Source organism: Mesoplodon densirostris, chromosome X (genome assembly GCF_025265405.1).
Source record: "Mesoplodon densirostris isolate mMesDen1 chromosome X, mMesDen1 primary haplotype, whole genome shotgun sequence".
NCBI classification, from domain to species: Eukaryota; Metazoa; Chordata; class Mammalia; order Artiodactyla; family Ziphiidae; genus Mesoplodon; species Mesoplodon densirostris.
In genome coordinates, this window is record NC_082681.1 from 125,397,717 (window position 1) to 125,417,209 (window position 19,493).

The 19,493-nt window shown below is 42.1% G+C and overlaps 1 protein-coding gene across 1 annotated transcript in view; it reads right to left on the reverse strand.

Annotated features, from left to right (window-relative positions):
- The window catches only part of BMX (BMX non-receptor tyrosine kinase), a 41,188-nt gene extending 34,223 nt beyond the window's left edge, over positions 1-6,965 (reverse strand). The window contains exons 1-4 of the mRNA XM_060087068.1: positions 6,918-6,965; positions 5,599-5,745; positions 4,434-4,538; positions 2,393-2,474 (exon numbers count right to left, since the gene is read on the reverse strand). Coding sequence (XP_059943051.1) covers positions 2,393-2,474; positions 4,434-4,538; positions 5,599-5,736 — 325 coding nt within the window. The 5' untranslated portion in view covers positions 5,737-5,745; positions 6,918-6,965. The remainder of the gene's footprint in view (positions 1-2,392; positions 2,475-4,433; positions 4,539-5,598; positions 5,746-6,917) is intronic.
- Between the last annotated feature and the right edge of the window lie 12,528 nt (positions 6,966-19,493).

The window sequence follows — 19,493 nt, forward strand, 5'->3', positions numbered from 1 at the left end:
GTCTAATCATGTTTTAGTAAGAACAACACAATAACTTATATCAGTCTTAAAAAAAAAACTGCTAGAAACTACATATATGCATCAGCTTGGTGTTAGGATTTTAGAGTAGGACTAGATCTTAGCAAGAAGAAAAGAAGTTTCCAATAAACATATACTCCCCCCCGCTTCTGCTTTTTATTTTGAAACATTTCAAATGTGCAGAAAAGTTGCAAGAATAGTGCAGTGAATGTCCATATACCCTTCACACAGACTCACCAACTTTTAACCGTTTGCTACATGTGTTTCATCTTGTTTTCTCTCTGTACATACACATTATTATTATTATTAAATTTTTTTATCATTATTATATTTTGCTTAACCATTTGAGAGTAAGTCACAGATATCATGACCTAAATAATGTCATCCATCACTACTTGAGCATGTAACTTCTGTTAACAAGGACATTTCCTTACATAACCATAATACAATTATCAAATTCAAGAAATTTAACACTGATACCATACTATTACTTAATATATATTTTGTATTCAAAAATTTTCCAGTTATTCCCATAATACCCTTTGTAATCATTCTCTTTTTCTGATCGAGGATCCAGTGTAGAAACACACATGGCATTTAGTTATCTAGTTTTTCCTGAGCTAGAACAGTTCCTCATCCCTTCTTGGTCTTCCGTGACTTTTGACCTGTTTCCACTAAGGAATAAACGATTTATGGGGCTACTTTTCTAGGAATATGTGCATATTTTAAAAAAACATGGGAATAGGGCAATGTTGAATCCAAAGAAACGAAATTCTAATATTGGAGTATAATACTGTGTCTACAACAAATTCACCTCTCTCGAAATACAGCATAGAAACCTACAAGGTCTTAGTAGAGAACAGTTCAAGAAGATTCTCCAGGTAGGGAGGGCTAGTTCTACGTGTGACTTAAACTCTTTCCTTCTTGATTTTATATTCATCTTGAGGATTCCTTATTTTGATCCCAGGAAAACTCCTGGGATCAAACTCCTGTGGCCCGGCTCTGGGCTGGAATCAGGAATATTCCAAAGAGTTGATAGTCTGGCAAATCCCCCCAAAGGAGACTGAATGGGAAGCAGCATCTTAGAGCTCCTCCCGGAGGCCCCGCTATAACACAGTGGCTCATGTTTGTGTGTCGGACTCTTTAATGTATTTATGAGTCATTCATTTCTGGCTCCTGAATGCTCTAGGAAAAAAGAAATCTGATCTCCCATTTTACAGGTCAGGAAACTGAGACCCAGAGACGTTAGATGGTTTTATAGATGACACAGCAAAGCAGCACTTGTTCGCAGATTTGTCTGACTCTAAGAAGGATGCCCTTCTTACTTCAACAAGCTGGCGGCAGGTAGAGGGAGGCTTTTCTCTTACCTGGACCACTTGATTCTCCTACAGAATAGGTTGCTAAACCCCTTCATACAAAGGGAAAATTAAGCCCTATGAGTGAAAAAGAATGTATTTGCATTGAAGTAGAGTAGGTGGTTGTCTAAGTGGTGTAATTTGAGGGGTAGCGAGAAGAGCCCAAATCTAAAACTTAAATGAAGTAAAATTTTCCCCCCATCTGGGAGCTTAATATCTGAAATTCCACCAACAGAGTCACTCGTTTGAGTTAAATATTGTCCTCACACTATTACCCACCTTTAAAATAAAAATATCATAGGGAGAAACATCATAGTGCCAAATTAGTAATAATTTTCTCTCTTCTGTCAAAGGTTGTTGCCAGGGCAGCCTAAGAATCACTAAATAAATGTTTCATGAAATTCCCAGTTTTGCCTGGCATTTATACTGTACTGTTTAAAAAGTTGGGTTTGGGTAATTGAATTATGTGTTCTCCATAATTAGGTATGTGACGTTTGCCATGTCTGTTTAATTTCACTTATCTGAAAAATGGAGAATAGTATTATTACCCCTTGCCACAGAGTTGTCAAGAGGATTACCTAAGAAAATGTTTTACAACTACTTGACACAGTAGCTGGCAAATGATAAGTATTAGTAAGTATTAGACATAATTTTCTGTAAATACCCAAAGTACAGTAGCTACAGGACCCAAGAGAGAGCCCCATGAGGATCTAGACTTTGCTCTGATAAAGGCAAGCACAGTGGGTGGAGAGCAGGTGGTCTGGCTTCCTCCTAGCTGTGGGGAAGCCACAATAGCCAGCTGTGTGCTGGGCAGGAAAGGGAATCCGATCCCCAGGCTTCCTCTAGGTAACAAAGAGAATGCAAAACAAGGGTGAGTGCAGCACATTCTCTGAGGTTGGTAGGAAAATCAACAGATTTCTCTATTGGTGTTAGGCCCTTTTATTGCCATATCTTTCCTCCACTAAGCCTCAAAAGAGCTCAGTCAGAGACTCCCTTTGATGACATTTTTTAAAAATTACCTTTTTGTAATACTTTCAACCACTGACTTCGGCTCTCTTCATTTGATGCATACACATAGAGAAGCCCATCTTTATAGACAATCTGGCAAGGAAAAGATTTGGTGCATTTAGATATAATTGTGTTATAGTTCAGTCTGGTACAACTACAAATTTTTGTTATCCAAGAGAAACACTGAGTTTGCCTATATAATACACATTAGCTCTGGAATTAGATTTTTTTAATCTAGTTATTTTTATCCTCCACCCCTCAATTTATTTTATCCCAGACACCTCTACACTTTGGAAAATCACAGCAGTGATGCATCTGACAGCGGTGAACATTGAGGCCTCAGCAGGAATGCCCTGGACCATGGAGAATTATAAAAGTATAAAATGTTAGACATTACAGGTGTCTTAGAAGTGTTCTGGTCTATCCACCAACCCAGTGCATGACTGTCTTTATAGCCCACTGGAAAATGTTTATCTGCTCTATCCTTGAAAATACGTTCAGGGTTAGAATGCCCTTTATTTTTGCTATGCCATCCTTGCCAATTTCCATTCATTCTGATCATCATATGGTTCATGCTTATATTGAGTGAAAATATGTCTCCCTGTTACTTTACTCCCTTGGGTCGTGTCCCACCCTGGGAATCCCCAGTATAAGTCATTTTCTATTCCTTATGATACTTGGTGAAATGTATGAACATTCCAGTGTCTTGCCCAGATCCTTCTCTAGTTTATTCAGCTTTGGTGGGTAAACAATACAGACCATTTATTAAATACCAACTAGTTTCTGGGCTCTTTCCTAGATAATTTAACATTTTAATTCCCTTTCAAGTCTATAAAAATATATGATTATGCCCACTTTGCAAATGAAGAAACAAACTCAGAGAGAGGTTGAGAATGTTGTCTATGGTTACACAAATATAAGCAATGGGGCTGGGAGCTCTGTGGCGTTCCAAAGCTCATGTTCTTTTGAGTATTCCTTGCCATGGTGATACTCATTTGAAGCATCTTCCATGAGCACACGCTCCTCCGGTTTTTCCCAATTGGGCACTGTTCTTTTTTTTTAAGTGGGAACTATGGACTGTTCACTGACTGGATTATTTTATTTTATTTCATTTTTTGGCCACTGTTCCCTCATACTAGCACAGGGTAGTCTGACCATTGGAAGAACAGTCTGTCTGTCTCTAGAGCAGAAAGATAAGTGTTCTTGATATAATAAAAGTAGGGCAGGTGTTAGATCAAGCCACTTCCATGGGATACTGTAGGCACCCTCTCCGTAGGAGACCAGTGTTTGAAATACTTCAGGGTAAAATTCCAACTCCTTAGCGTGCTATGCAAAGCCATTCGTGATATGGCCCTGGCTACCTCTCCAGGCTCGTCTCTCACTCTTTCATGGGGCTGCTTAATTCTAAGCACCACCCGGATTTCTCCAAACGTGCCATACTGTTTCACCTACCAGGCTCTTGACATCTCCTGTTGCTTTGGTTTCGCTGCCCCTCCTGTTTTTGCCGAGCTAAACTCCCATTGTCCTTACCGACCTGAGTGTCACCTCCAACAGGAAATCTCCCTGATCTCTTGGAGTGAGAAGTGCAGCTTCTCCGTTCTGAGCCACCATGGCTACGCTGCCACCTTCGTCTTAACACTTACCTCCCTGCATTATAATGCTCTGTAAATGCCTTGGGGACAGGGATAGTGTGCCTAGTACCTTGTAGCATATTGGAAATGCTCCACAATGTTTGATGAAAGACATCTTCAGACCCCAAGGCAAGTCAGACCACTAAGGCCTACACACTCATCTATCTTTCTCTCCCACTATGGAAGGTAGCTTGGCGGATAGAATTTTAGCTAACTGCCCCCATCCCATCTGGGGATGTTCGAAATTCACAGAGAGGTTGAGCATGCTCTCTGTATTGTATATTGCACAAATATAAGCACCTGCCATGGTCTTAATGAATCATTTAGCAACATCTTTATTTATCCCCCCAATACTGAGTTCATAATGGAAAATATTAAAAGAAGAGCCATCCATCCAATGGAATGTTACCCCTCCCCTTACCTGAAATGGGTACCGTCTCTCCACGGGCGTCTGCTCCTCAAGATTTACTTTCTCCACACATCTGATTTTCTTAATCTCAATTGATCCTTTTTTGCTGCCTCTTTTCTGAATTAAAAGGAAACTATAAGATGCCTCACGTGATATACAGTGGTGCACAAAGAACAGAATCAAGTCAACGTTACGCTTAGGAGGGAGATTGGGAGGTGAGATGGGCACGTGAGAATCATTCCAGTTAATTCCGTAACGGTCAAAATCCAATGATGAGAGAATATATTTTTCGAGTGTGGACATAAACTCCTCCAAGAGCAAGTCTTCAAGCAGCACTTAATTTTTTTTTTGATAATCTTGAAACACATTTCAGATCACCTGCCATATGGTTAATCTATTCAGGAAAATTAAGCATCTTCATCTTGTTTCAATTTTATGACAGTATTTCAGTATTTCTACTGTGATAGAATTCTCAGCTGCACAGAAATAGTCTTATTTCCAGCATTTGTCAAGACAGGGTTTCTCATCTTCAGCACTGTTCGGGGCCAGATAAATTCTTTGTGGTGGAGCCAGCCTGTGCACTGTAGGATGTTGAGCTGCATCCCTGGCCTCCACCCACTCGATGCCAGTAGCAAACTGCCCCCCTCCCCCAGTGATGACAACCAAAAATGTCCCCAGCCATTGCCAGGTATCCTTTGGAGGGCAAAATCACCCTCAGTTGAGAACCACTGTTCTAAAGTTACAATTTGCCTTAGTAAAGTTAAGCAATGTTTGAAAATGCTTTATCTTGAATTAATTATAACTTGGCTAAGAAAAGACAATGTGATAAGTGAGTGCAAGTTGATTTTTACTGTGTTCGCCAAGAAACCTGATGTTTCCTTATATTAAGCACTTTGTGGAGACTCGAGAAAAATAAGTAGCATTAAAAACAATGAAATATGGGCTTCCCTGGTGGCGCAGTGGTTGAGAGTCCGCCTGCCGATGTAGGGGACGCGGGTTTGTGCCCCGGTCCGGGAAGATCCCACATGCCACGGAGCGGCTGGTCCTGTGAGCCATGGCTGCTGGGCCTGCGCGTCCGGAGTCTGTGCTCCTCAACAGGGGAGGCCACAGCAGTGAGAGGCCCGTGTACCGCAAAAAAACCAAAAAAAAAAACCCAATGAAATAAATAGGGTCTCACCATTTTGTCATATTCATAGTAGGAGAGGTTTGTTTTGGTCAAAACAAAAAGCCGCTCTTTATAATTATTGGGTGACATTTTCTTCTTTTGCTGTGACCTTTTGAGAAGAAGTTCTTCTAGAATGGATTCTGTGTCCATATTGTCGTCCTAAATAAAATAAAATGATTAGAATGAATGTTGGCAGCATCTAGCTAGGCTGTCTTTTAGCTTTCATAATTTTTATTCAACTATTTCTCATTAACAGATAATATAAATAGTTTTTTAACATTAGATTTAACAGTATAGAGGAAAATGCAATGAAGCAGGCTCTTTTTTTTTTTTTTTTTTTTTTTGCAGTACGCGGGCCTCTCACTGTTGTGGCCTCTCCCGTTGCGGAGCACAGGCTCCGGACACACAGGCTCAGCGGCCATGGCTCACGGGCCTAGCCGCTCCGCGGCATGTGGGATCCTCCCGGACCGGGGCACAAACCTGTGTTCCCTGCATCGGCAGGTGGACTCTCAACCACTTGCGCCACCAGGGAAGCCCCTGAAGCAGGCTCTTAAACACACACATTCCTGCACTTTTTTCCTACTGCCTTGGCTTTGACATGTTTAAATACGTTGATATTTTTATAGCATTTTATGCATTGTACTCATCTCCCACTTTGGATCATAAATTCACCATATTCACACTACCTTCCAGACCACCATGTCAGAATTCTCCTTTTTCCTTAAACATTCTATGGACATTTGTTGAATTGAATTGAATATCATCCAACTTTAAACAATCTGAACTCCAGACAGTTCATCATGTCTGAAGTAACTGATCAACTGAAATTTCTCTCCACTAATGTGGCCAATTGTTGGACCAAATTATCCAAACCACTGTGAGACTCTGATATTGTTGTAAATGACACCACGGTCCCTGAACATGATCAGATCTTTAGCATAAAGGACTTGGGTATAATTTTCACTATTTCTGAGCATAAAACATTTTCAAAAGCTATCAAAAGAGATTTAAAAGAACTGAAAGAATTGGTGCTTCATAAACTAAAAACACTCTTGCTTTTTCTTCCAAAACTGCATAAAACATTAAAAGTTAAGATATTTCTGGAAAATAAATGCATTCATTTTCTGGTTCTACTAAGACTGTTGCTTCAACCGTCTGTCTGATATCAGGTCTAGTAATAAAAAGGAATGCTAAGCAGTCGGCCACAGGAGACCAACTTCCTTATGTTCTTCTTTGCTTTGTGAAATCACATGCTTATTAGCAGTCAGATGCCCAATCATTACTATCTTTCTTTGTTTATTGATAATCTGAAAGTAATTAACTTTACTCACCTTAATTTCGACAGAGCTGAAGAAGTGTGCTTGTAGATCTTTAACTCTCAAGCTCTAGGCAAAAAGTCACTGCTCTGAGACACCCCACTCATTTTCCCTCTGGCTATGCCAGGGTCACGCATTAAAAAGAAGATATTTGCATCCTATCTATCACTTGATCAGGAAGCAGCCACACAGTCACTAACAGGCATGGCCCCAGAGTATGATGGGCCCACTATGGTAGGAGTGGAAGAAAGGGAGACTAAGAAACTCTGCTTGGCATTGAATAAACCATGGTCAGGCCCAGCCAGCTTCCCTCCTGACATAGGCCACACCACTCTAAAAATGGGAATCAAGCAAATCAGCTTTTATTATTTATCTACATAGATCAGGCAATTATTTATTAAAACCTCAAATGTTCTCCAAGGGCATTGTTCGTCTCCTAGGCAGAAGTAGTAGAAATCTTAGCCATTAAATATAATAAAGTCTTGGCCACTTTTTGCTTTGAATATTGTTTTATCTGGAAAAAAAAGTATAATTCTTTTGTGAAAGTAGAATGGGTTTCCTTTTGAGCCCAATGAATGCTATTCTCCATGGCCACTGGTTTCTTTGTCCTGGACTCAGAGATGAGGCAGAGATCAGGGCACAGTCAACCCAGCCGGCCCTGGGAAGGCAGGGAGCACGCCTCCCTTCACCTTTGCCTCCGTGGTAACCCCTACGCACAAGCCTGTTCAGATAAGATTATTTTCTACACCCATAGTCTATGGCCAGAAGAGAATTTGCTTGAAGACTTATTGAAACTCTGGAAGGTCTACTTTTTGTGAGTTAAAGTCCCCTTTGGAGGAGCCATATCACACTGGGCAGAGGTGTAGGGAACTTTTTGCCTTTTAAATTTCTCCATGAAAAAAATTAACTAACAAAGCAGAAAGAGAACACTGTGAAAACTCTTGTCAAATGTCTTTTACATCCACAGCTAAAACATTCCTCCTCAAAGCAGAGTGGTAGTTAAATAGATCTGGTTAGTTGAATACAAAGTTAACTTTTCAACATTTATCTTCAGACGCTGAATCAATTTGTAACATTAAGAGCACTGTTTTAAAAATGCAAATCCCAATGTCCAAGGTAGAGCACAGCCCTTCTCTGTACTACATGATGATACACATGCTTCTCTGTTTATAGAACTTGCACATTCATCACATGAAGAATGGTTTCTTGGGGAATTTTATCTAAAAAATGAATATGATGAGCCACAGAAACCACTGACAAATGAAATTCACAAAGTCGCTTCTGTATATTGAAGGGAAGGAGGACATTGAGTAGAAAGGAAGGTACCGAGTCCTCAAGAACATTTTCTAATAAATCTCCAAGAGTATATACACGTCGTTGCATCTAATGAAATATAATTTGTCAAATTTTAACAAAAATGTTTATTCCAAATCCTGCCCTTTGTGAATTTTTTGGCTTTCATTTTTAAAATCATACGTGATACATGTTTATTCGACAAAAGCAAGAACTACAGACAAGCAAAAGAAAACTGTTAACTTTTTGGTGAACATACCTTTAGATTTTTTTCAGATTACACATGTAGGTGTTTATTTTCACAAAAATGAGTTCACATGCTGTGCATGCGTGTCTGTAATCTATGGTTCTCATGTCACAAACACCTGGAGCCACCTGCCTCTGAAGTCCTTCAAAGTTCCACTCCCTAAGCTGGATTCCAGAGCATCTCAACAAAGTTAAAGAACCCTGTTTTGATGACTCACACTTTTGTCACCTCCCGATCAGTTTCTTCTGGGACAATACTTGGTTCCTGATCCAGTGTGGACCTGCCTTTCTCCTGCTATTTGATTCTGTTCCTTCCTTGTACTTCCCTCTTCTCCTAGAGCAGCCTAGATTCTAAACTGAAGGCATTTCTGTGGTGAGGACTAAGTTTTAGAAATGGAACGTCTCTCGCCTTGTATTAGGACAATAAGTCAACAGGGCTCCAGGGCCACTGTTCACTCAACCGCCTGTCCAGCGACTAGCAAACTCGGCTCTGCCTACCCACATTTAAGGGAAATTCAGTTGGGAAGGTTTTTTTAAAAAAAAAAAAAAAAAAAAACTAAACAAAATAAAATTCGATCCTAAAGCTAGAAACCAGAAATCTATTTCCTTAGAGAAGCTGGTGCGATTTGCCTGGACACTCATATATCACTACCTACATAGAATAGACGCATCAATTTGCTTACCAAATAGCTCAGGCTGCCTATTTCCATAAATACATGAAACTAGAAAGATTAAAGTGCAGGGGAGGCCAAAAAAAAAAACCTGTCAGAAATCAGTACAGTATTTTCTATAAGGAAGTCAGCAACCATTGTGTAAGTTTTAAACATAAAAGGTGCATGCTGAATTAACCAGACTTGGAATCACTATGGTTACTTAACATTTATAAGGAAATGATGTCATGAGAGTAAGGAGTTCAAGCCTGCACATCTATGCAGCACACTTGATGTTGAGCCTACACTGTGCTTGAGTGACAATGAACGGGTTTGAGAGATAGTTTCAGTAGCTCAGGGATATGCAAGCTTGCTGTGGGCTGGTAGACTCAGAAGCCTTCGAAGAGGTGACAGGACTGTCACTCGTGCACTGTGTCACCCTGACCAAGCCCCTTCCATGCTGTAAATGTTAGTTTTCTCACCTGTAAAATGAAACGGGTAACAGCTCTTTCACTTTATGTGACTTAAATGAGGAACTTTATGTGAAAATACTGGGCACGCTGTGGGTACCCATAAGTTATTTATGATTAAAAGAGAAAAGAGGTGGAGAGAAACAACTCAAGTTAGAGAGAAGTCCTTACTCTTTGCTACAAAAGGCCCGAAGAAGGAAAAATTATTATTTTTCTTAAGATAATTGAGAAAGATATTATGGAAGGGAGGGCATTCAAATTGGACCTTGAAGGACGTGAGTGATCGCGGTGACGATAATCCTGGCTAACATTTAAGGAGGGCTCACGAAGTGCCAGGTGCTCTTTAAAGAACCTTAAAAAGATGCATTTGTTTACTGGTCACAACCGCCCTATGGGGTAGGCCATAAACAGCCCCATCCTGTGGGGTAAGTTGTAACAAAGCCCCCCTACGGGGTAGGTTGCAACATCATTCCCTGCTTATAGCTGATGACGCTGTCACAGATAAGTAAACCGCCCAGGCCGCACTGCAAGTGCGCAGGAGCTGGGGTCTGAATCCAGGCAGTCTACCTCCATAGCCCATATTCATTTTATTTTATGTTGGAGAAATTTAAAAAAAATTTTTAATTGAAGTATAGTTGATTTACAATATTATATTAGTTTCAGGTGTACATACTGATTCAATATTTTTTAGATTATATTCCTTTTAAAGTTATTACAAAGCAATGGCTCTGTTTCCCTGTGCTGTACAATATATCCTTGTTGCTTATCCATTCTTTTTTATTGAAGTATAGTTGATTTACAATATTGTGTTAGTTTCAGATGTAGAGCACAGTGATTCAGATATATATATATGTATATATTCTTTTTCAGATTCTTTTCCCATATAGGTTATTACAGAATATTGAGTAGAGTTCCCTGTGCTATACAGTAGGTCCTCGTTGTTTATCTATTTTATATAGAGTAGTGTGTATATGTTAATCCCAAACTCCTAGTGTATCCCTCCCTGCCCTTTCCCCTTTGGTAACCATCAGTTTGTTTCCTATGTCTGTGCCCAGCCCATATTCTTGACCACAACGCAGATGTTAGAGAAGGATATGCCAGCTGTGTAACGCTCCTAGTCAGAGGAGGCTCTAACCTAAATGTAGCAAGGCAGCCACAGGGTACCAAAGGTGGTAGGAACCTTAGAAGTCATTTTATAGATGCAACACTGAGCCCTGGCAGCCTAGGTGACTTAGCCAGAATCGCGACACTGTGACTAGAGAGACACAGCCCAGGGAGCCAGATTACTGGTGTCCTGCCTGGGACACTTGCCCACACCATCATGGCAGTAAATACACTAAAAGAGATCTATGTGTTCAGCTAAATGTATGATAGCCTTGCTAAAGCCTGTGGTCTGGTAGAACTAGGCATAAATTTGAGCCTTACCAGATACACGCAAGGGAGCTTTTATTGGAAATATCAGAAAGACGTGACCTATAAATAACCTTTCAGCAGGAACCTCTAAGGCAGTGTTAAACAGCAAAATCCTAGCCCACGTTTTGAAAGTAGGTAAGAACATACAACCTCAGAAGTTGGAATAAATTCTAAGTGGTGCAGAAGGGGCGCAGGAGTCAGGAAAGGAAGGGAGAAAGGTATGTATAGTTAATTGGGGCCACTGGATAGCTCCCTCAATTAAAATGTATATTCCCTGGCTGGCTCAGGATGGTGCCTTTAAAGCTTTATTTTATTTTATTTTTATTTTTATTTTTTGCGGTACGCGGGCCTCTCACTGTTGTGACCTCTCCCATTGCGGAGCACAGGCTCCGGACGCGCAGGCTCAGCGGCCATGGCTCACGGGCCTAGCCGCTCCGCGGCATGTGGGATCCTCCCGGACCGGGGCACGAACCCGTGTCCCCTGCATCGGCAGGCGGACTCTCAACCACTGCGCCACCAGGGAAGCCCTAAAGCTTTATTTTTTAGAATTGAGAGATGAGGGTAGCAATTCCTTATCCCTTTATTTGATTTGGTTATCCTCCCTTACTTTACATATCATTTACCTAAGATTTTGATAGGTGTCAAGATATTAAAATAATACATGTGGTGGGAGGGCAGTGGAGCGGGGAGGGCGGGAAGGAAAGGGAAGACGCTCCAAGTGCGGACTGGGATGGGGGGCTCCGAAAGCCAAAATGGTGGACCTGTGGCAAACTTGACCTTCAGATACTTGCCCAAGGCCAGGCCTGCTTATCTTCCTGCTAAATAACGGAACAAAATATGATGGTAAGATAAACAGGAATAGAAGGCTTAACTCAGAATCAGGTAAAGTGGTTCAAAAATATAACTCTTAAGATGCTGGCCAAAGACAAATACCAGCTGCACAGAACCTGACAAATCCCCGTTTCATAGGACATTTTGCAGGCGAGAGAAAGTTACAGTTGATCTCGGCATGATACGGATAGAAATCCTTTAACATTGACACTTGAATCCAGCATTTTGAAACACCATACCTTGGTTGCTCCAAAATGAATTTGTGGAAAGCACACACTTTAGGAAGCCATTTTTGCACAGAGAATACCAATGCCTTTCCCGTTAGAGCTAAAATTTGCTTTTGGTGTGAAACTCATCTTCAGTGCCTCACAGAGCTTTGCTAAGCCCTTTCCTTCTTTTCAGCACCCTCGTTCCTTCTGCTTCCTCCCCTCTGCCCAGCGCTCCCCTCTGGGCACCTTCCTTAGAAGAAAAGCAAAAAGTGATCAATTCACGTCCTAATACATCATGCTGAATTAGTTTAACATGTAACACTGCTAAGGATACAGGTTGGTGTGGACAAAAGCGCCAAGCTTTGGTGGGTTCACATCCCTTCCCTGTCTCTGTGCTATGGCCTAGCACCCTAGTAGATGTTCCAGAAACCTGTACCCCTTCCCCCCATCACTCTGTAGGCAAAGTTTTTAAAAAGACCATAGCAAAGTTTAAAAACTGGAGACAACGAGATGACCTCAACATAAAAGTTTAGTCCTCACCCTCCTTCCCCCAGCCCCCTGGGGATAGGAGATATTGGGAGGGGAAGACTCCTCACGCCTTCTCCAGTCAACAAGTACCTGCTCCGTGGCTCTGTTAACAGCCTTTCAATCCTGGGACTGGTTACCTTAAAATCAGTTTGACTGTGTATTTGTGCCACCGATTTCTAACAAATAAGTACGTGGATGTTACTCCAAGTGTGGCCCATGGACAGGCGGTATCAGCATACCCTGGGAGCTTGTTTGAAATTCATACTCTCAGATCTCACCCCAGCCCTAGTGCAGCAGGATCTGCATTTTAGTGAGATACCCAGGTGACTTATGTGCACATGAGAGTTTGAAAAGCAATGACCTAGACCACATTACAGTTGTACTACTTTTTAAATCCAATGAAACCATCACGGTCTGCGAGAACTTTCAAAATTCTATGTATGTGGCTGCAACTGTGTGGTTCACCTCCCTCCCATCTTTCTACCTCCATCTAGAATACCCGCAGGCCCCTGACTTAGGGAGACTTCAGGAAGCTAAGAATAAATATTCGTAGCAAAAAAAACCCCACCATAAAGCACAGATAAATGAAAGAAGGCATGACTAACATTTTTTTTGTCTTTTTGGGAGCAATTACAAAGCCAATATGAAAAGTCACAGAAGGACCTATAATGGAAAATAATCTGAAAAAAGATAGATTTTTATAAATATGTGTATATAGATATGTATGACTGAATCACTTTACTGTACACCTGAAACTAACACAACACTCTAAACCGACTACACTTCAATTTAAAAAGTAAATAAAGGGGAAATAAAAGTCCTTGAAGGGCAATGGCTTAAGAATAGTATGGAGAGAATCAGCAGAGGAATAGACACAAAGCTAGATCAAGCTGATGGTGATGGACACACAACCTGACAGGTTCCCTGAACGAGATCTTGAGCTAGGAGGGAATTTCCAGCGACTCTTCTATAGCAGGCCCCCGAATGACATGGTCCCATCCAAAGCCCCCAGAGGAGCCCCAGCAATTTCACCTTCATAATTTTGCAGTATTTTTCTTAAAGCAGCCCCCTCCCCCCAAGTCTGTGAACTTCAGGCTCTACAACACCCAGATCAGAACCTATTTTCCTGTAGGACATGACACTGTAGAGCCACCTGCCCTTCCACGCACCATTTTGCCTGGCTCTGCTGCCCGGGTCCACGGCGGTGAGGTCGCTCTGCTCTTGTAGGGACACAGCCGCAGCTGTCCTCCTTCCAGCAGCCGCAAATTGCCTCACATTTTCCCGGCTGCTGGGTCAGAAATGGTTGCATTACTCAGTGCCCCCCAAACACTTATTGTCCTGCAAGGTCTTACACAATCCCACAGGAAACCGCGCTCAACACTTAGCCAATACTTGTTGACCTGATTGAGCGCAACAAAAACGGAGACAAAAGCATATTTCATAAAGCTTCCAACTTTGATAACTACAGCTCCTGCTTTTCCCAGGCAGCTCTCGGGTACATGTGATAACCTGTCTTTGTTTGGAGAGTTCTGCGCTGGAAAGGATGAGAAAACATCTCGGCAAAAGCCCGCTTGTGATGCTGACTTCTCTCATGCGAGTCAGGAAACCATGAGGTAACGCCAAAGTGTGCAGAGAATAAGCAATGAAAACTTCAACGCAACACTGGACGCAGGGAGGTCAGAGAGGATATGAGAGGGAAGGACGATCAAATGATGGGAAAGGAGCACATTTCCACAGCTTAACTTAAGGAATCCAGAAATGGAAGAGAGATGGCTCTGGCTCACGTACTGTGCACCGAGCGTGCAGGGAAAGAAGGTGATTATCCCTTGACTGATTTATGATGATCACTCTAATGATTTATGACATCACAACTTTTAAATTTTATTTTTTATTAAAAATTTTTTTATTGAAGTATACTTGATTTACAATGTGTTAGTTTCAGGTGTACAACAAAGTGATTCAGTTATACATACATATATATATACTTTTTCCAGTTCTTTCCCATTATGGTTTATTACAGGATATTGAATATAGTTCCCTGTGCTCTACAGTAGGTCCTTGTTGTTTATCTATTTTATATATAGTCGTGTGTATCTGTTCATCCCAAACTCCTAATTTATCCCTCCCCCCTTTCCCCTAGGGTAACCATAAGTTTGTTTTCTTTGTCTGTGAGTCACAATCTCATGGCTTTATTCATTCTACCATCTTCTCCAGTGCACGCTGACTGTGTGTAATCTGTAATAAGTCTAATGACTTATTTTAGGCTCAGCTATGGATGGCTGAGAAAATTAATCATCCTTTTGGCATGCATTGACACACTATATTAGCTTATAAATTGTTGGCTACTTTAACTTATTTGTAAACGTCTGTGTTGTGATGAAATCTTGGGTGGGCAGAGGATGGTGAAGCCACTGACTTTCAAAGAGGTATTCTTTTGAGTGGACACAGGGTGAGCATCATTTCTATTCATTCATTCAGTCTTATTGAGAACCTACCATCTACCAAACATTCTGTTAGGTCTAGAGAACAGCAGTAAACAGAACAGTGGCAGCGCACATCTTCAGGAGGCTCATGTCCAGTGGAGGAAGGACTACAAGTAAAGATTTAATTACAGTAGAGCGTCTGAAAAATAAATACTTCTATTTGAAACTGGAATTTGGGGAACGACAGAGTCCTTCAGAACAATTCAAAAGAGGAGAAATTACACCCGGATAGCAAACAAGTCACTGATGGATTCCACATAGGTCTCCATCCTCTAGGAATCAAGTAGGCAGTCATTCGAGAAATTGATGGTGAAGCGGAGTGACAGTGGCAAAACAACTTGGCCAAATAAATTAGTTCTACACTCTGCTAATTCACTACCTTTCCCACTTGGCGATTTGTATTTACTCTGCTGTTTAGACATGGTAGCATGGCTGAAGATCAATTCTAGAATAAAAAGTCAGTTGGGGGGAGGAGAGGAGGATGTGGCAGGACGCTGAAAACACCTCGGCACGATCTCCGGGGATTCTCATCCCTTCTTGGGGCTTGAAACACTCAAGGGCGGCTGGGAGGAGTGGTTTCCTCTGAGTCAAAATTTCCCAGATTTATGTAGGTATTCTATTCATTCACTTCCTCTGCCACTTCTCCAGAACTTTTCTTGGGCTTTGTATTTTCCATGTCTTCAGTCCAATTCTAACTTGTTTTGGCAACCTACTGTTTCCATTATGTGATTTAATTTGCTCGAATTATAGTCTGCGTTGTCACCTCTACCCAGGGAGACCCATAGGAATTTTCTCTGAGCTTCTCTGCGTGAGCTTTTAGCACGCAACAAGTTTGTGTAGGGCTGCAGCATGGGGTGATTTGGCTTCACAATGTAAACAAGCTTGTTCAGTTGGGAGCAGTAGTGGTTACATTTTTAGAACAAGAAAGAACCTGATAGGATCCATTGTGTGTGTGTGTGGGAGAGAGAGAGAGAGAGAAGGAGAGGGAGAGAGAGAGAAGGAGAGGGAGGGAGAGGGAGGGAGAATGTGTCCGTGTTTCTTCTGGCTTCGAGTGATGTCTATTTTTCTCTTACTTTAAAAAATTCAGGGCTTCCCTTGTGGCGCAGTGGTTGAGAGTCTGCCTGCCGATGCAGGGGACGTGGGTTCGTGCCCCGGTCCGGGAAGATCCCACATGCCGTGGAGCGGCTGGGCCCGTGAGCCATGGCCGCTGAGCCTGCGTGTCCGGAGACTGTGCTCTGCAACGAGAGAGGCCACAACAGTGAGAGGCCCGCGTACCGCAAAAAAACAAAATAAAAAAAAATGACTTCAACTTTTATTTTAGAAGTGCACAAGTACAAAATATTTGCCGCCGTTACTGAGAAAGCTTTGGTGATTTATTTCTGTATAGCAGAACCAAAAGAATTTTCATTAAAAAAAAGGAACTGCTTCTTAATCAAAAAATGACTTTTCCCTTTAATAAAACAAAATCAGCCATTCATAGGAGATTCATGCATAACTGGCTGTGTGTTAAATACACTGAATAGGCTTAGAGGATTAATAATATATTTAGAGATTTTAGCACAGTTCCTTTTAAACATCCTTTTAATGTGTTGTTGGATTCTGTTTGCTAGTATTTTGTTCATGATTTTTGCATCTATGTTCATCAGTGATATTGGCCTGTAGTTTTCTTTCTTTGTGACATCCTTGCCTGGTTTTGGTATCAAGGTGATGGTGGCCTCGTAGAATGAGTTTGGGAGTGTTCCTCCCTCTGCTATATTTTGGAAGAGTTTCAGAAGGATAGGTGTTAGCTCTTCTCTAAATGTTTGATAGAATTCGCCTGTGAAGCCATCTGGTCCTGGGCTTTTGTTTGTTGGAAGATTTTTAATCACAGTTTCGATTTCAGTGCTTGTTATTGGTCTGTTCATATTTTCTATTTCTTCCTGATTCAGTCTTGGCAGGTTGTGCATTTTTAAGAATTTGTCCATTTCTTCCAGGTTGTCCATTTTATTGGCATAGAGTTGCTTGCAGTAATCTCTCACGATCCTTTGTATTTCTGCAGTGTCAGTTGTTACTTCTCCTTTTTCATTTCTAATTCTATTGATTTGAGTCTTCTCCCTTTTTTTCTTGATGAGTCTGGCTAATGGTTTATCAATTTTGTTTATCTTCTCAAAGTGAAAGAGTAAATATTTGTAAGAGTTTTTTTTTTTTTAGCCCAGAGAGCTTTGAAAATCCACCTCATCTGTTATCTTGCATAAAAGCATATTTTCCAGTTATCATGAAACAAATGACCTGGAAACTGAGTGGCTTGAGACAACCATGTTTATCTGCTCACAAGTCTGTGGGTCTGGAAGTTGGGAAGCACACAGTTGGGTGTTTATGTCTTAGCCACGTGGCATCAGCTGGGGCAGCTGGGCCTGGAGGAGCCACTTTCCAGATGGCTTGTTTGTCTATATGTCTGGCGCCACAGTGTCCTTGGCCTCTGTCTCCTTCCTCACATGGCATTTCTTCCTCCAGGACCTCTCCTCCACATGGCGTGGGCTTCTCCCAGAAAGCTGGTCTCAGAGTCCTCACTCTTCCTACATGGCAGCTGGCTTCCCAAAGGCAGGAAGCAGAAGCTGGCAGGCCATTTCAGAGCCACGCCCAGAAGTGGCACACTGCCCCTTCCACCATATTCCATTGGTCAGAGCAGCCAAAGGCCCTGCCTAGACTTAAGAGGAAGAGAAGTAAACTCCACTTGTGATGGGGGGAGTGTCAAGGTCACATTGAAGAAGAAGACAAGTGTATATGGGAGATACTGTTGGAGCCATCTTAGGAAAATAGAATCTTCCAAAGGGGGAGAAACGATGACTCTGGTCAACATTGTGCAGTCATGATGACTGCCAAGTCAAACTTCTCACCCAGACAGACAGGCAACACTTCCTAGAGGGAGTGATGTGGAAACTGAGAGCTGAAAGATGAATGGCGATAGGCCAGATCAAGGAGAAAGAAATTTCCAGGCAGAGGCACAGCAAGCTGACGAGAGTGAATGCACATTTGAGAACCTAAAAAAGTTGAGCATAATGGAAAGAGGGGCTGCTGCTGTGTGTGTGTGTGTGTCCATCCTTGAGCAAGTGTCAGCATGCTGAGGGTGAGGCTGGGTTAAAGACATCACAGGACTTTCTCTTGAGGGCAATGAAGGTTTTAGGCAGTTATTCCATTTCCCTGCGACGTGGAGAATGGCTTGGCTATCAGAGAAGATGGATGGTGGCAGTCAAAATGGAAAGCACTGGATATACTGCTACTTAAGAGAAATAGGAGCAGAATCTACAAGATTTCAAGGTGGAAGAGTAATAGCTTGAGTTTCAGGCTCAGGCAATTGGCTAAACATTGAACTTTTTGGTAGGGAAGGCAGAAGTATTTACCAAGGTCTGCCAAGTGCCAGACAGAGAGCCCATGCTTCTATTTTCTTTGGAGACAGCTGCAGACGTTAAGTAGAATGATGATGAGCAACAATATTATTTCATGGCACTTTTAATGTTCACGTGTATTATTATCTCATTAGCTTTTTAAAAACTATTTATTTTTGGCTGCATTGGGTCTTTATTGCTGCGCGTGGGCTTTCTCTAGTTGCGGCGAGCGGGGGCTACTCTTCATTGTGGTGCACAGGCTTCTCATTGCGGTGGCTTCCCTTGTTGCGGAGCTCAGGCTCTAGGTGCGTGGGCTTCAGTAGTTGTGGCTCGCGGGCCCTAGAGCGCAGGCTCAGCAGTTGTGGTGCACGGGCTTAGTTGCTCCGCGGCATGTGGGATTTTCCTGGACCAGGGCTCGAACCCGTGTCCCCTGCATTGGCGGGCGGATTCTTAACCACTGCACCACCAGGGGGCCCCGGGGGCCCCTCTCATTTAGCTTTCACTCATCGGAGTAAAGTGGGAAGGGGGGACTTGAGCCCCACTGACATATAAGGCATCAGGGGGAAAGTCCTTCGTCCTCTATGGACTGTTGTCTTAAAGCAGGGGTCTGCAAAGTAGGCCTGCAGCCAAGTCTGGCCCACTACCTCGTTTTTTTAGAGCCTGAGAGCTAACAGTGGTTTTTACACTTGTAAGTACTTGAACTAAAGAACCGAAAGGAGAATAACACTTCATGACAAATGAAAATTACATGAAATTCAAATGTCAGTAGCCATAATTAAAGTTTTATTGAAACACAGCCATGCCCATTTACCTGTTGTCTCTGGCTGTTTTGTTGCTACAAAGGCCAACTGGCTTGGTAGCCACAGAGAACACGTGCAAAATCGAAAACATTTACTATCCAGCACTTTCTTTCCTTTTTCAAAACCAGGCAGTGAGCTTTCTGGTGTTTACAGAACAGAAACCCGCGGAGGCTTCTGCAACTCCGCACTCCCCTGGGCACTCTCCAATTCCCTCACCCCCTTGCAAGGAGAGAGCAGCAAGCAACTTATTTATGTAGCCAACAGTTGTGTAATGCTTAGCACCTGCCCAGCTTATTTCATTCT